Raw genomic sequence first — 18,193 nt, 5'->3', positions numbered from 1 at the left:
AGACGTTTGGGACGACCAGAACCCTTCCTAGAGCTGGCCGTCCGGCCAAACTGAGCTATCGGGGGAGAAGAGCCTTGGTGAGAGAGGTAAAGAAGAACCCAAAGATCACTATGGCTGAGCTCCAGAGATGCAGTCGGGAGATGGGAGAAAGTTGTAGAAAGTCAACCATCACTGCAGCCCTCCACCAGTCGGGGCTTTATGGCAGAGTGGCCGACGGAAGCCTCTCCTCAGTGCAAGACACATGAAAAAACACCTGAAGGACTCCAAGATGGTGAGAAATAAGATTCTCTGGTCTGATGAGACCAAGATAGAACTTTTTGGCCTTAATTCTAAGCGGTATGTGTGGAGAAAACCAGGCACTGCTCATCACCTGTCCAATACAGTCCCAACAGTGAAGCATGGTGGTGGCAGCATCATGCTGTGGGGGTGTTTTTCAGCTGCAGGGACAGGACGACTGGTTGCAGTCGAGGGAAAGATGAATGCGGCCAAGTACAGGGATATCCTGGACGAAAACCTTCTCCAGAGTGCTCAGGACCTCAGACTGGGCCGAAGGTTTACCTTCCAACAAGACAATGACCCTAAGCACACAGCTAAAATAACGAAGGAGTGGCTTCACAACAACTCCGTGACTGTTCTTGAATGGCCCAGCCAGAGCCCTGACTTAAAACCACTTAGGACCATGTGATATTTCAGTTTTTCTTTTTTAATAAATCTGCAAAAATGTCAACAATTCTGTGTTTTTCTGTCAATATGGGGTGCTGTGTGTACATTAATGAGGAAAAAAAATGAACTTAAATGATTTTAGCAAATGGCTGCAATATAACAAAGAGTGAAAAATTTAAGGGGGTCTGAATACTTTCCGTACCTACTGTATTATGCATTTTTTTCACATATGCTTGATCATACTCATATCATTCAAGCCCATTTTATTGTATAATTCGTTCTGCAAATGGTCTTCTTTGCTGAGTAATTAACAAAATTCAAGTCTGAAATGGGCATGAGATAGACCAAGAAACGGACCAATAAAATACTATGATTGATAAGTATCTCCAAAAATCAGAAAAGAGGAGTTTAGCATCATGCCACACAAAACATGCAAGTTTGTTCACACATTTATTTAGCAGTTTATTGCAGAAAGAAAAAAAAACCAATGGTGTAATGCTGAGTGTATGTGATAAATATGAAAAAACTTAATATGCAGTGACAGTGTGATATACAAAACCACAATAATCACACCATCAGCTCTAGTGCAGAAGTTGATGTGATGGGTATATTACGGTGGCCCAGTAGTGCACAACACAACGAAATTAAAAAAGCAAACATAAGTTCACAACACAACGAAATAAAGCCACAACACAATTAAATCAAGCCAAAACACAACGAAAACAAGCCACAACACAACGAAATCGAGCCACAACACATGCTCCCGACCAATAGGGGGCTCTCAGAGCTCTGTAAAGTTAGTTTTCCTTGGCACTGTTCTATAAAGTCGACAGTCTTACAAAGATATCAATACAATGATTAGTTTTAAGTATGTAAACATTGTATATCGACATGAAATATTAATTCAAAACCAACTATGTGCTCAATAGCTTCATATTTATACCTGTGAATGATTTGACGTGCTACCACGGCGCATGATGACGGGAACGTCTGCCAATTCCACCAAGTGGTTAAAACGTATAATTTGATTTTGAATTAATATTTCATGTCGATATACAGTGGTTACATACTGTTAAAGCTAATCATGGTATTGATATCACTGCCGACTCTATAGAACATTAGCAAGGAAAACTAACTTTACTGAGCTCTGAGAGCCCCCTAGTGGTCGGGAGCATTTCCGTTGTGTTGTGGCTCAATTTCGTTGTGCTGTGGCTTTATTTCATTGTGTTGTGGCTTTATTTCATTGTGTTGTGGCTCGATTTCGTTGTGCTGTGGCTTGTTTCCGTTGTGTTGTGGCTTTATTTCGATCCTGAATTGAGATCTCATTCGTGGCTTATTGCGCTTGAACAGTCAAATACACACACTTATGTGTCAAAATGCCCATCTTGGCGAGTAAACACAGTGGGTTATATCTTAAGTGAACATAAACAGCTGGGAAAGAAATCTGATGTGTATCGATATATTGGATTTGTGGATTAGGTCTTAAAGTGACAGCAGCCTAATATAAGCCTGCTGCTGCCTGTGTCATTAATGTTAATCAAACAACAAAAGAAAAAGAGAAAATCTTACTGCTCTTACCTGAATAACTTTTATATTTCATATATTTTTTCATATTTTTTCATACTTCTCATATTTAATTCATACAGTGAATACTATGTAGTTTTACTTACAGTATATTAGGCTAGGTTTCCTGTGGTATGGATGGGGTCATTGTGTACATTGTGTCAGAAGGGTAGCCCACTGTCTTTGACTTTTAAAACCCCTGCTCTACTGAGTCAGATCTTTTTGCTTTTTGCAGTCAGTCAAAAACATCTGCAGCAGTGTAGTGTGATAACAGAATGAATGAATCTCATGAGTCGGTTCTTTTTAATGAGTCAGAAACATACAGCAAGCCAGTGCAGTGCAAATCCCAAATAAATGACTGTAATAAGTGGGTACTTTTAAGTGAATCAAAGACACACAACTAACTAACCAGTTACTGATAGTTCATGTGACAGCGTGTAGTTTAATATACACATTTTGTCAGTAGTATTTTATAAATATTAATCAAATTATTATTTTTTTTTGTATTGTTGTTCAGTATATATAGTTAAGGCCAATTTTTGGATTGCATTAGTATAGTGGTTTGGTTCAGAGAGTTTCACACAGCTTTAGGCATGGGTGCAAACTGACACTGTGTTTTGAGAGATGAGGAAATGCTGTATGTGGTGTAGAAGCTTGCTGTGCACATGGTTTGTTCTTTATTAGTTGCAAGCATCAACCCTGTTTGAAATTGATTCAAAAGGATAATTTCTGAATTCACACTGCACATTGTCATATCTATCAATTTATAAAGGCCTTTTAAAGAAGGGTGCATTAGAACTAACTGATGGTTTGCTCAAGGCTGTTGATCTGCTGAATTTCAAACAAACAGTGCTATAACTTCTTGCTTTCCTGTATTCTGCTTCCGCTGTCTTTCCATTGCTAAACTGTATGCCTATGTGTGTGTATGTTAGATTAGTCTAGTTAATAAACTATGTTCGTGTCACACATAAAGCTAATCATGCAGATTTTGGCTACATGCTCTGAGTAGTACTTTACAGTAAGAAAGTTAGCTAACACTTTATTTTACAGTGTCTTTATTACACGTTACATGTAGTTACTATAGTATTTACTATAAATTGTGCTTAATTACTTCCAATTAACCTAAAGCACACCCTAATACTAACCCTAACCCTATAGTAAGTATACAGTACTTAATTATTATTACTCAGTGCTACACTATAACACAGACACCTTAAAATAAAGTGTAACTGAAAGTTATTTCTCATACCCCAGAAATGACATGCTGGGGGTGTTAATGGTCTTCACACTTCTACCATCTGTGGTTTCTGGTTGAAGACAGATGTGTATTTAACAGAGTGGATCAAAAATATCTGCAGCAAACCAAAAAAAAAAATCAACAAAGAGTTTTCAGTCTTGTTGTGTTCAGACTTTTCAAATAAGATGCTCCGGTGTATTCTTCTGGCCACCCTGCTGATATCCTCAGGTAAAATTAGTACTGGTTAACTGGTAATTATTTTTAGCATTATTTACCTTTTCTATGCGAGTTCAGTTGGAAGAAAGAAAAAGCAGAAAAAATAGACCAGTTTGGACCATTCCAATGCTGTAAAAAAGAATTGTTGGTTTAACCTAAAGCAAGTTACCTGGTTGCCTTAAAATTTTGAGTTAATTGAAATTAAACATTTGATTTAACACAATGAAGGCGATTGGTTTAATCAACAGAAACTCAAAATATTATGTTATCTGAACCACATTAATAATTTAAGTCGATTTGATAAAAAAAAATCTTGTCATAACAAATCATGAAAATAATTTTTTACAGTGAAGATGGTCCTATTTGGATAAAGATGGACAATGCTGGTCATGCAAAAACAGCAGACAGTTTTATCTAGTCATTTAAGAAGCCACCAGGTGAACCAGCTAAAATAGTTTAAGTTGTTTTTATTGTTTAAACCAGGTTACATTTATGTACACTAGTCAACATTTGAAGTGGATCAAAATCTTTCAACAAAGTTGTCCTAAAACCAAAATGCAATACCCATCTTGTCTTAGGACAACTTTGATGAACTATATTTAGCTTTTACTGTTTCGATCTCATTTTCTCATGGTTTAAATGAACTCATTTGTTAAATGTTTATAGCAGGGGAGTTTTCTTTTGTCAACTGGGATTAATGTGTGCTACATTTATGGTGCATTTTTCCCCCTCACAGTTTGTGCTTTTGACATGGAAATGCACAGAGGAAACTTTACTGAAGATGAACTTGAACAAATCTCGGTGAGTTGTCTTCAACATGGTTTTTCATGGACAACTGCATCACACTAAGACCAGGGTGTAATGATTCTCTGTAAAAAATTGAACCGTACCATTCTCCACACACGTTTCGGCATGCACTTCATTTCATATCCGACAACGCATATGCATCTATAATATGGTTTGTTAAAAATAAATAAAACAGACAGAAACTGTTAGGCTCATGTATGTTTCTGACGATGAATACGCATTCTGGCTTCCCCTAAACTTTGTTCAATGCGAGTGCCATATGCTCTATATGACCAGTCATTTATAACCTCATCACCCGGGTGTTGATAGTGCGCGAGCACAAGTGAGACCTGAACAGCACGTTTCTATCTGTGTTTAAGCTAAACTCATTTAAGCCTTGCGAATTTAGACATTCGAGCACAAGACGCGAAAGAGAACTCAATATTTGCGCACTGTACGCACGCTTCCGCATGCGCGCTTCGGATGAGTGCACAAATCTTCTCACACTGTAAAAAAGAATTGCTGGTTTAACTTAAAAAAGTAAGTTACCTGGTTGCCTGAAAATTATGAGTTCATTGAAATTGAAAATTTTGAGTTACTAAAATGAAGGAAATTGGTTTAATCAACTGAAACTCAAAATATTATGTTATCTGAACCACATGAATTATTTAAGTTGATTTGACAAAAGAAAAAAATGTTGTGATAAATCACGAAAATAAGCACGCACACGGAAGCACGTGTACAGCGCGCAAATATTGAGTTCTCTTTCAAGTCTTGCACTTAAACAGAGAAATTCACACAAAAATATGTCAACATTCCCGTCTTAGCGTGTATCCTAGCAAACATAGTAGGTTATGTCTTAAGTGAACTTAAACACTCAAGAAGGAACGCATGTGTTCAGTATCAGTGTACTGGATTCACAGTGACAGCAGCCTAATATTCACTGCTGTCTGTATGTGTTTTTAATGTTAAACAACAAAAGACAAGGAAATCACTCATTGATCTTGACTGAATAGCTTTTGTAACTTAAATAATTATTAATAATGATTAATCTTTATTTAATTTATACAGTGGAGATTATATGCAATGTTTTTTTATATTTGATTAGCTACTTTATTCCATTTTTGTACCTGAAAAGCACTGTTTATTTTTGGTCCCACTTTATATTAAGTGGCCTTAACTACTATGTACTTACATTTAAATTAATCATTTGATACAATGCACTTATTGTGTACATACATGTTTTTACATTGTATTTATATTTTAAAAACACCTGCATGTAATTACATCTGTAATTAATTTCTGTAATTACATTTGTAATTACACTGTTGACCCATCCCTTACACCTTACCCCTACCCTTAAACCTACCCACACCACCAAAGCTTTCCCTAACCTTACCTGTATCCCACCTAAATAGCAGCAAAAGTGTTTTGCAATTCAATATGAACCCAATAAGTACATTGTACTTATTTTTTGATGTAAGTACATAGTAGTAAAGGCCACTTAATATAAAGTGGGACCTATTTTTTTTTGTATCTTTGCTCTGCTGTATTTATTTGTGCTGTTGCTTGTAGTTTGATTATTTGTTCTTATTTTCTTTATTTTATTTGATAGTAGTCCTTTTTTTCCCTGGACACAGTGCATACCAAACCGTACCGAAACCATGACCAGATGCAGAGAAGTTTGACAATGCTTTTCAAACACCTAGTTATTTTCTGTTTGAACTACTCTAACTACTCGTTAGGTTCTAACTGTCATATCTAAACTATTTATTCTAATGCTGTATGTTGTGTCTGTTGTCTTGTAAGGGTGAGATGGCACCAGCCCAACAACTCCCTGGATTGTGCTGGGCTTGCAAGTGGGCCATGGGGAAGGTGAAAGGCCTAATCTCCAGAACAGCAACTCCGGTGTGCTATAGGCTACTCTTTTTTGTGACTTTAAAAAAAAAAAAAAGTTATTTAAATAACAAAAAAAGAACAGAATACATAGAGACTAGTGGAGTAATGTTGATTCTGCTTGTTTCTTTTCCTACAGAGTGACATTAAACGGGCGCTGTCACATGTCTGTGATGAGATTGGATTCCTAAAATTCATGTGTAGGATATTTGTGAATAAGTATCTCGGTGTTCTGATTGAAGAACTTTCAACTACTGATGACGCAAGAACCATCTGTGTTCATGTTGGTGTTTGCTAATAAAGAGCATAGAGTAAATGGCCTTTCTCCTATGTATCGAAGAAATGCAAAATGTCTTTTTTTTCTTTGTTTTTTGAGTGCTATCTTTAGCTGGAAACGTTGCTGAAATTCTTCACTATAGAGCTAATGGTGTGATTATTGTGGTTTTGTATATCACACTGTCTGTTGCTACAAATGAAAGCGGAAATGACATGAAGTTTTTTGCATATTTGTCACATACACTCAGCTTTCACTGTATTTTTTCCTGCAATAAACTGCTAAATAAATGTGTGAACAAACTTTCATGTTTTGTGTGGCATGATGCTAAACTCCTCTTCTCTGATTTTTGGAGATACTTTTACAATCATATTATTTTATTGGTCCGTTTCTTGGTCTATCTCATGCCCATTTCAAACTCATAATTTCTTGAATTTTGCTAATTACTCAGCAAAGAAGACCATCTGCAGAAAGAATTATACAATAAAATGGGCTTGAGTGACAAGTATGAACAAACATATGTGACCATATAAATAATTATCATAAAATACATAATAACTGCACACATTTAGACAATATTTACAAACAAATGTGTTCAAAAATTTGCCCATTATATAACTTTGTAATCATAACATAAACAATACTAGCACTGCATGCAGCGGGCATAAAAACACGCTGGTAACCTGCAGGTTATATTCAGAAAAATGCTACTGCGACTGCGAGGCTGTGGTGACTATATACGGAAGTGAATTATTGACAGTGACGTGTTGCTGTTGTCTATCCCACCACAGGCAGAAATATATTATATGATTAAAATTATTTTTGAAGGCTGAAAAGTGATTTCCTTTGGAAGTCAGTTCACCAGCATCTTTTGTTAACCTGCTTTATCAAACCCTAACTATCATTCACATGGGCCATTTAAGCTTGGACCCCAACGATTGCCACTTACGGCTATATATATATATATATATATATATATATAACACCTAGTTATTTCCTGTTTGAACTACTCGTTAGGTTCTAACTGTCATATCTAAACTATTTATTCTAATATGCTGTATGTTGTGTTTGTTGTCTTGTAAGGGTGAGATGGCACCAGCCCAACAACTCCCTGGATTGTGCTGGGCTTGCAAGTGGGCCATGGGGAAGGTGAAAGGCCTAATTCTCCAGAACAGCAACTCAGGTGTGCTATAGGCTACTCTTTTTTGTGACTTTAAAAAAAAAAAAAAAATTGTTATTTAAATAACAAAAAAAGAACAGAATACATAGAGACTAGTGGAGTAATGTTAGAATAACGATGAGTATAATTAGAATATCATCAAAAAGTTGATTTATTTCACTAATTCCATTCAAATAGTGAAACTTGTATATTATATTCATTCATTACACACAGACTGATATATTTCAAATGTTTATTTCTTTTAATTTTGATGATTATAACTGACAACTAAGGAAAATCCCAAATTCAGTATCTCAGAAAATTAGAATATTGTGAAAAGGTTCAATATTGAAGACACCTGGTGCCACACTCTAATCAGCTAATTAACTTAAAACACCTGCAAAGGCCTTTAAATGGTCTCTCAGTCTAGTTCTGTAGGCTACACAATCATGGGGAAGACTGCTGACTTGACAGTTGTCCAAAAGACGACCATTGACACCTTGCACAAGGAGGGCAAGACACAAAAGGTCATTGCGAAAGAGGCTGGCTGTTCACAGAGCTCTGTGTCCAAGTACATTAATAGAGAGGCGAAGGGAAGGAAAAGATGTGGTAGAAAAAAGTGTACAAGCAATAGGGATAACCGCACCCTGGAGAGGATTGTGAAACAAAACCCAATGTGGGGAGATTCACAAAGAGTGGACTGCAGCTGGAGTCAGTGCTTCAAGAACCACTATGCACAGACATATGCAAGACATGGGTTTCAGCTGTCGCATTCCTTGTGTCAAGCCACTCTTGAACAACAGACAGCGTCAGAAGCGCCTGGGCTAAAGACAAAAAGGACTGGACTACTGCTGAGTGGTCCAAAGTTATGTTCTCTGATGAAAGTAAATTTTGCATTTCCTTTGGAAATCAGGGTCCCAGAGTCTGGAGGAAGAGAGGAGAGGCACACAATCCACGTTGCTTGAGGTCCAGTGTAAAGTTTCCACAGTCAGTGATGGTTTGGGGTGCCATGTCATCTGCTGGTGTTGGTCCACTGTGTTTTCTGAGGTCCAAGGTCAACGCAGCCGTATACCAGGAAGTTTTAGAGCACTTCATGCTTCCTGCTGCTGACCAACTTTATGGAGATGCAGATTTCATTTTCCAACAGGACTTGGCACCTGCACACAGTGTCAAAGCTACCAGTACCTGGTTTAAGGACCATGGTATCCCTGTCCTTAATTGGCCAGCAAACTCGCCTGACCTTAACCCCATAGAAAATCTATGAGGTATTGTGAAGAGGAAGATGCGATATGCCAGACCCAACAATGCAGAAGAGCTGATGGCCACTATCAGAGCAACCTGGGCTCTTATAACTCCTGAGCAGTGCCACAGACTGATCGACTCCATGTCACGCCGCATTGCTGCAGTAATTCAGGCAAAAGGAGCCCCGACTAAGTATTGAGTGCTGTACATGCTCATACTTTTCATGTTCATACTTTTCAGTTGGCCAAGATTTCTAAAAATCCTTTCTTTGTATTGGTCTTAAGTAATATTCTAATTTTCTGAGATAATGAATTTGGGATTTTCCTTAGTTGTCAGTTATAATCATCAAAATTAAAAGAAATAAACATTTGAAATATATCAGTCTGTGTGTAATGAATGAATATAATATACAAGTTTCACTTTTTGAATGGAATTAGTGAAATAAATCAACTTTTTGATGATATTCCAATTATATGACCAGCACCTGTATGTATATATATATATATATATATATATATAGGTGCTGAGCGACATACCGGTTCATATGGTACACCGGTTTCAATTTCGAGACGATATGTATTTTTCAAAAACCGCCAAAACGGTGCGTAGCTGGAACAGCTGCTGTATCTATTCAAGGGCCGTGAAGAGCGCAGTGTAGACTAGAGTGTATAAAGAGCGGACTTCTATTAACTGCATACCCTTCTTACACTAATGGAAACAACTTTATAACACAACAATAAATAACTCACAAAACGATCTCTCTTTAATACTGCAAATAGCATGTAGAGCCATATGATTTCCGTGATGCAGAAATCATGAATGAAATCACAGAATCCAGTCACAAATAGAACTTCCTGTATAAAGTGGAACGGCACAGAATTTGGCAATTTTTGGATGAATAAATCAAAAGTCGGGCTGTACAATGAATCAGATATCGATACGGACTAGTGTCTGTGAATATTAAAGCTAAAAAAGACTGCTATTGAAATTTGAAGTCTGTTTGAATGAGCGCCACATTTTCATCTACTACTACACATACTGAAGCACGCGTGACGCTCGTGATGATTTCAGTGTCTGCTGTCTCACTCACTATACATGAACTTCATCTGCAGAGCTGCTCTTAGGGTCACTTTGTGAACATTTCACCATTTAATTTGAACTATTGACATTTGTCATATCATATACACAGGAAGTCAATGGTCTTCACGACCCTGTCAAAATAAAAGGTATAACTTGAAATAACAGAAATATACTATTGTACAATCAAGTATACTTTAATTAATAGAGATAATACTAGTAATAATAATAATAACCACCATTTATTAAAACACAAACTCAAAGGTCTTCATTGAAATGACAGAAACTGAACAGTAAAAATGTAGCCTACTTATTAATATTATTAATTTAATTAAATAATTAAATTATTTGATTACATTTTAAACTAAATTGTTAGCTTTATGAACTGATTTGATTACAATTCATTTTTAATTGTCCTTACAATGTTTTTATAATATATTCCCTGTACTCCTGACAGTAAAATATGCCAAAATAAAGGTCCAGTGCAAAAAAATGTGACATACCGTGAAACCGCCAGAATCTTAAAAAAAACCGTGATAGAGATTTTTGGTCAAACCGCCCAGCACTAATATATATATATATATACATATATATTTTTTTTTAATAAATTGCCACTTATTCATTGTAGAAATTGTCAAATCTGGTCAAATCAAAGTAGTGAAATGATTTAAAATTCAATTTAATACGATTTACTTTTTTTAAACTTATTTAAAAATATTTTGTGTAATACATTAAGATATTTATGAAGTGTACCACATAGTAGGGATGACCCATCTATTGTCAAACTGAAACACATTTTGAGATACAACACCAAGCTCAGAGAGATGTTATGGTTGTAAATGTACAACTTTTTTTTTTTTTTATTTGTGCTGCTGTCATAAATGCGTACCGTGACTTTAAAAGGTGTTGACGTGTCTGCATCCATAGCGACCACCGTTTTGTCCACCGTACCGCCAGGCATGCTGCGCCGCCGGCCCACCCTGTCAGTGAGTGACTCTGAGAAGAGACAGAGAGAAAGGAATAAGAGAGTGTTGACTGCATTCGTGTGCATTTCAAGGGCTGTTCTAGGATCAGATTTCCCCAGAATAAGCAAACCCACCAAAAGAACACAGCTTTGAAACGATCAAAAATCAGTAACAGTACTAGGAAACTGAAAAGGTGTTCATCATCCGCTCTTCTTCTTGATCTAAAGAGATGAAAATGACAGGGAAGAGAAGATATTGTTGAATAAAGTCATTATTTTTGTCTTGTTTTTGCATTCAAAAAGTATTCTCGTCACTTTATAAAATTAATGTTGAACCACAGTCATGTGGACTATTTTAATGATGTCTTTAGTACATTTCTGGATCTTGAAAGTGTTGATTATATTGCTGTTTATGGATGAGTCAAAAATATCTTAATTTGTGTTCTGAAGATGAACAAAGGTCCTACGGATGTGGAACGACATGAGGGTGAGTAATTAATGACAGATTTTCATTTTTGGGGTGGACTAACCCTTTAATGGGCACAGCAGGAAAGAAAATTGCTTAAGGCTTTCTATCTATCAAAAAAAAAAAAAAAAAGAAATTCTCGGTGGTTGCTAAGGCATTGCTAAGTGGTATTTATGTTGTAAAACTTCTGAGTGGTATTATTGCAATGCGACCTCTATAGCAGGTTGCTTAATGGCTCAAGTCAAAAGTCCCACCCAGTCTCTATGATATGCTGCTTCTGTAGTAGCGTCACTATGTCAGTCACATGTTTCTGTCATGCACGGCCAGATGGCTGAATCTCAGCTTGTCAGACGCTTGGCATTCATCACACGCCTGCATCTCTGTCTGCACAATTGATGGAGGGAAGGAGGGAACAAGTGTTTGTGTGGAAAACAAATGAGAGAGCGAACGCAGCCAACCTGAAAGACAAGATCTATGAAATTCATCCTACTGTCTTCCTTTTTGCACAGTCTGAATCATGTCAAACTCAAAACAAAGTGAAGGAAAGGATTCTTTGCCTCGCTGGTTTTGTACTTGAAAAGATGCGTCACTAACAAGATCTGGAACCCTTTTTTTCTATTTCTGACAGCACTTTTCCTGTGCCTGAATTGGTTATTAGAATAAGAAAGCCTTGTATACTGTATACTTCTATACTGCTGAGGTTTTCTGAAATTCATGGAAAAAAAATACTGACAATGTTTCTGCCAGTATTAAAGGATGCCAGTATATTTTACAACTTCTAACTATATATTTTATCAAGTGATACATTGTTAATGTACCTATCTACTTGAACTGCCATAAAATGTACCGATAACCACCATAATACTACAATAGAAAGCCACACAATTATTTTATTTCCATTTGACATTTTCATAATGCAATAAACATGAACTAAATAACATAAACTGTAACAGAAAACACCCTAATGATAACAAAAATGACAAGAAACAAAATTATTTATATAAAATACAATCATGTGATGTGTTATGCAGAGACTTGAATGGCCTTTTACTGTTTTTCACCATAGTGTAATAGTTTTTACCAAATATGGTAAGCTAACAGTTAATTAATTAACAAATTATTAAAACAATTTTTTTTTTCTGTAAAAATTACGAACATTTTAATGGTGTACAAAGAGTATAAAATTCACTGACTGGGTGTTACACCTGGAAAGTGGAAACAATCCAATGATATAAATTACTAAAGATAAACAATTATGGGCTAGCAAATTTTGCCACAATGTAAAATCTGTATCTGGATCTGTATTGCCACCTCAGTCATCATTTAGTGTTGGCTGAGCAAAACTAGACATGATCTGACAACACGGAGGAAGAATGATTAACAGCCCTGCGTAGGTATCGACATATGAAGATTCCGTCTGTGTGTGTGTGTGTTAGCAATTTCACTGTTTTCTCATTGGAGAGATGAACAGATTGGAATGCATGGGAGAGAAATCTCAACACCGCCTCTTGCTTATGTTGATATCACAACATCCTGATCCATATGTTAAGCATGGAAGCAAGACCATATGATCTTTGACTTAAATGTTTGAAAACATTTATGTTATGTATTTTTGGCTGAACTAATCCTTTAAGCTGTAATATTATTGGTTAATATGATTTTCAACAGTTCATGCAGCATAAAAGTTCCTCAATGGCAATGTTACACCTCTTTGTCGAAAAATTATGAAAACATTTTCTTTTCTTAAAATTCACAGATGAATTGCTCACCATAAGACCAGGAATATTTATTAAGAAAATAAACAAGGTCAATGTGGACTTTATGTTGCCAAGTCAAAGGCATTACAACAAAAAACATTCAGCAGCCCTCCATTAGCTGTGGTGAAAAACTCTGAAAGCACTCTTTGCCCTGAATGATAAATACAATGCCATTACCAACCTGCAAACTGGTAATTGGTTCAGCTATTCTTTCATCATTAAGCTGCTTGATCACTATGGATAAAATGCAGCGCAAATGGAAAAACATTAAACAGCAATTAAGAGACGGCTCTGACATTCCTCCACTCAGAGCCAAGTGTTTATTAAGAGTGGAGACAGTAAAATGCTTTCATATTGAGAGGACAACACAAGGGGCTCAGAGAAAAGCCTCCTCTGGCACGGACCTGCAAGCAGGGGGTCTGAACTCTTGACCGTTCTGCGCATATTTGCCCAAAGCAAGCAAACATGCTGACAAAACCACAGAAGTTGTCTGTATGAGTTGCTGTGGAAATACTTTCCATTTCAGGGTGGACAAAAAGTAATAAGAGTAAACTAGAAAGTAAAGTTTGCTTGGACAATCTTTATGTTGGATTGATAAAGACTTGTCTGAAAATTGTATACGCTTCCCAGCATGTTTTATCATGTTGTTAGCATGTCTTAGCATTGTTTAGCATTATTTTACATTTTTCTAGATTATTAGTAGCAGGTTTTAATACATTGCTAGCATGTTATAACACATTGCTAACATGAATTAACATGTTTAAGCATGTTGTTAATATGAATTAGCATGTTGCTAGCATGAATTATCACGTTGATAACATGTTTTACCATGTTGTTAACGTGTTTTAACCAGTGGCGGCTGGTGCTAAATTTTTAGAAAGAAAAAAGAAAAAAAAGAAAAAAAAAGAATTAGAGATGCAGAATGGGCTAATTGTTAAATAATGTGATGTAATGTATCACTACTGCTTATCTAAAACATGGAAAATTCAGTATTTAAAGCATGCCATAGGGCTGGGCGATATAAAATCTGTATTTAATTACATTTTTTTTAATTAATTTTTTTTTTATTTCATATCTTGCCCAATATTTTCCTACAAACAATGTTCATATTGAAGGCTATGAAAACAAACATGAATGTAACCATGTAGTCTATGTTATATTATGCGCAAAAAAAGGGGTCAAATTACATGAGGCCTACATTCTAACATTGTGACACTACAATCTAAAAACAAAATAATGCTTTTTAAAGCAGAAGTTACATTCACTAAACTAAAACTGAAAATAAAAAAAGCACAGACTAATTTTTAGTCTGTGATTACCCTACAATAATCACTTTACAGTTACTGCTATCATAAAAATACACTTAGGTGTAGATTCGAAATTCTACATATGGCACATTTATGTTCGCAAACAAAAACAAATAATCAACAACAAATATTTTAGCTAAATGTATATTTTAGTCAGAATTATTGTGCTCCGTCTGTTTGGCGTGCATGCGCACGGCGGCGCTCGTTCACGGAAGTTTGTGCTTTCACTCCTGTCTCCTGGACAGCAAAATCGAAATATTTTCTCGACTTTCTAACATTTACAGATGGAGAAAATGTCTGTGAAATGTAAGTTATGCACTGAGGAAATTATTGGATGTCACTTTAGCTTAAAGATTATAAAAAGAGACCTTTCCACCAATCGCTGCACAAGTTAAGGTTACGTATGATGACGAAAGCACGTTAGGGCTAGCCCTCCCGGAACCCATAGAGAATGCATTGCAGTGCCTGCAGTTCGAAAAAAAAGTTTTTTTAATGGAAGTCTATGGGAGCACTCGGGGCAAATCTCAGCCAGAGTGAAATCGGCCAAAAGAGGCAGGTACTCCACAGAACGTGATTGACGCTGATTGGACTATAGCCTATATCCAGATGCAGAACAAAACAGCCTAGCAGTGACAGCTAGCATAACACTGTGGTTGAAAAAAATCCGTCCCTTTCTTACTTTGGTGGTGTGTCGCCCTATTGCCCTAATGAAGAAACCGCCCCTGGTTTTAACACATTGATAACATGTTTTAACGCATTGCTAGCATGTTTTAGCACATTGTTAACATGAATTAACATGTTACTAGCATCTTAGCATGTTTCTAACATGATTTAGCATGTTGTTAGCACTGTTTTAACATGTTGCTAACACGATTTAGCATATTGCTAGCATGTTTTAGCATGTTAGCATTATTGACATGTTGCTACCATTATTTAGCATGTTGTTAGTATGTTTTAACATGTAGCTAGCATGAATTAACACATTGCTAGCATGTTTCTAACATGATTAGCACATTGCTAACATGATTTAGCATGTTGTTAGAATGAATTAACACATTGCTAGCATGTTTCTAGCATGATTAACACATTGCTAGCATGAATTGCTAGTATGTTTTAACAAATTGTCCTAGGATAGTCATTACGCTTTGCTAGTGATAGACAGCTTAAATACTCTATAAATCTTATTGTACAAAAGTCTTGACCCCCTCAATGAAAGTCCATGGAACTTTTTGTGGTTTTGATCGTCTGTTTAATGAAAATCGAGGCCCCTGTAACTTTCTTGATATAATAAATAAATAAATCAACAAATAAATCTCTACTGAAATTAACCAACAAATAATGTTCCATATAAGTTAATCAGTTCAGCCCCAGATGTTGGGCCATTTGCCAGAGAATTACAGCAAAAATGCTTGGTGCTAGCGGCCCTATTAATCTGCGCTGAACAAGATGCATGGCCCACCTGTGTAAGAGACGTCTTCACCGGGGTGCCACCGTCCTCCATCTGATTTCACAGAGGACTTTGTCATTCCAGGAAATTACATAGAAGTGCTACGGTCTCATTTAGCATTCAAGCAAGGCTATAACTCACAGACTTGTCTCATTTGCTCTTAATCTAAATGCACGTTCCTTTCTTCAGGTCTGGCTCGGCTTGTCGCAGCAAGAGATGATGAGTCTTTGCAGGTCCTTCAGTTTGGCAAGATGAAGGCCAGGGACACAATATTTTTTGACTTCTTTGGCAGCGATGCTCTTGTAAGGTTTAAAAGCAAAGACGATAACATAAAAAGCAAAATAACAGTATCTGGTTAAAGTAGGGTGACTTGCAGGTATAGTTATTGCTCGCTGATTATGAAAGACAATGATTAAAATAATCTAAGGATACCCAAGTCTATTTAGCACTGCAGAATGTACAGTAACTGCATTGAAATTATAGCCTACTTAGCAAATTAAAGCTTTTACAAGCAATGTTCCTTCAAATGCACTTAATGCATACAAGAGTTCTTTCAAAAACATGAAAAAAAACTTTTGAAAAGTAGTGTGTAATAGCTGTATAAAATCGTTTTTGAAAGCAAACCAGTACCTGCCCATTCATTAGGATTTTAATACTCATGCTCCTTGGCACTTGAATCTCAGCCTATCAATCTAACAGCTAAAACGCTGTGCAGGTCTTTCACATAGCATCACTTAAATCACGACCACCGCAGTGGAAAAAGAACATGGAAAATAGGCAGAGACTAACAGAACAGAAATACAATGATAACTAAGCATTGTTTCGTGAAAAGTAATTGTTTTTGAACAAAAGCTACTTATAGGTAAACTCTACCTTGAAGAACAAATGTAATCTGTAAAACACAGACACATACTACCATCCAGTAGAGTAGATAACTATAAAAATGGCAGGGACGTTTCAAGCCCAAAGTATACTTCGGCCATCCGTGTTCCGCGGCGGCCTGCGCAATGTCTACGTGATGTAATTTTCATCATCAGGAGGGTCCGCGGACATTCGCACACACCGTCCGCATGCAGCCCAATTTTGTGTCCGCGAGGACGTTACGCATACAGTCCCAGCTATACTTAATTTTTCGACACAAATATTACAAAATGTGCCATTAAAAAGTGTAGAAGTCACTTGTTTTTATAAAGTAACACTGTCCAACAGCGACACCTGCAGGTGAAGTCCCCACTGAGTTAAAACAGACCCCCTAATGTATGCGGTGGGTTTAGTGGGGGGTAATTAAGAATGAATGGCAGAAAGTCACGTGAGAGGAGGCAATGCCTCCATCGCATTTTGGTTCATGCGATAAATCCCGCCTCTTGTTTTCGTGCGCATTCTCATCGGCCTGAGTGAAGACAATGATGGCTTTAATAGGAAGACTAATTAAAAAGTAAACAACTCCGCCATTTCACCGCTTTATGTCATGTCAAAATCAAACTTAAAATGGCCTGAAAACATGATGACTGTGGGTGGGTTTAGTGAGAATTCAGCTTGGGGTACATCTTCTTGTCTGTGAACAGTGTCTACAAGCTTGAACATTTTGTTTTTTATTGAAAATAAATGCCTTTCTGATGTGATATGTGATGGGAAAATAGAGAAGAACCAGCTCGGCAAAAGGCGGATTCGAAACCGCGGCGATCGCAGTAAAAGCTGGGACTGAAGATGTTGAATTGCGCGTCTTCTATTAAACTTGATATACAATAACGAGTTATGTCGAAATAATGACTTAATATCTCGAAATAATGAGGTATGTCGAAATAATGAGTTATTATGTCAAAACAAAGAGATATGTCGAAATAATGACATATTACGTCGAAATAACAACTTAATATCTTGAAATAACGAGATATGTCGTAATAACGACTTATGTCGAAATAACGACTTAATATCTTGAAATAAGACATGTCGAAATAACGACTTATGTCGTAATAACGACTTGTGTCGAAATAATGACTTAATATCTCAACATAACGACTTATGTCGAAATAACAAGATATTATGTTGAAATAATGAGCTATTATGTCAAAATAATGATATTATGTCGAAATAACGACTTATTACGTCGAAATAATGACTTAATATCTCGAAATAACG

General features: G+C 36.4%; 2 protein-coding genes across 5 annotated transcripts in view; one reads left to right on the top strand and one right to left on the bottom strand.

Moving 5' to 3' along the window:
• Positions 1–18,193, bottom strand: part of dab2ipa (DAB2 interacting protein a) — a 113,399-nt gene that overhangs the window by 68,341 nt on the left and 26,865 nt on the right. For all 4 annotated transcript variants that reach the window (XM_051902980.1, XM_051902978.1, XM_051902977.1 and 1 more), the window contains exon 2: positions 11,003–11,109. In XM_051902980.1, the coding sequence (XP_051758940.1) occupies positions 11,003–11,109 (107 nt within the window). The remainder of the gene's footprint in view (positions 1–11,002; positions 11,110–18,193) is intronic.
• Positions 3,491–6,938, top strand: LOC127517426 (antimicrobial peptide NK-lysin). The gene is made up of 4 exons (XM_051903018.1): positions 3,491–3,691; positions 4,416–4,480; positions 6,275–6,373; positions 6,501–6,938. Exons 1-4 carry the CDS (start codon positions 3,649–3,651, stop codon positions 6,657–6,659), a joined length of 366 nt encoding a protein of 121 aa, XP_051758978.1. The 5' UTR covers positions 3,491–3,648; the 3' UTR covers positions 6,660–6,938.

The sequence above is a fragment of the Ctenopharyngodon idella genome, chromosome 8 (genome assembly GCF_019924925.1).
Source record: "Ctenopharyngodon idella isolate HZGC_01 chromosome 8, HZGC01, whole genome shotgun sequence".
NCBI lineage: Eukaryota > Metazoa > Chordata > Actinopteri > Cypriniformes > Xenocyprididae > Ctenopharyngodon > Ctenopharyngodon idella.
The sequence above is the reverse complement of the archived record's forward strand: the minus strand, read 5'-3'. Positions and strand labels throughout refer to the sequence as shown.

Excerpts from the sequence above, each read along its gene's own strand:
- LOC127517426 (XM_051903018.1), top strand. The coding sequence starts at position 3,649 with ATGCTCCGGTGTATTCTTCTGGCCACCCTGCTGATATCCTCAG. Across the intron at positions 3,692-4,415 it reads CACCCTGCTGATATCCTCAG|TTTGTGCTTTTGACATGGAA; the intron begins GTAAAATTAGTA and ends TCCCCCTCACAG. Across the intron at positions 6,374-6,500 it reads TCTCCAGAACAGCAACTCCG|AGTGACATTAAACGGGCGCT; the intron begins GTGTGCTATAGG and ends CTTTTCCTACAG.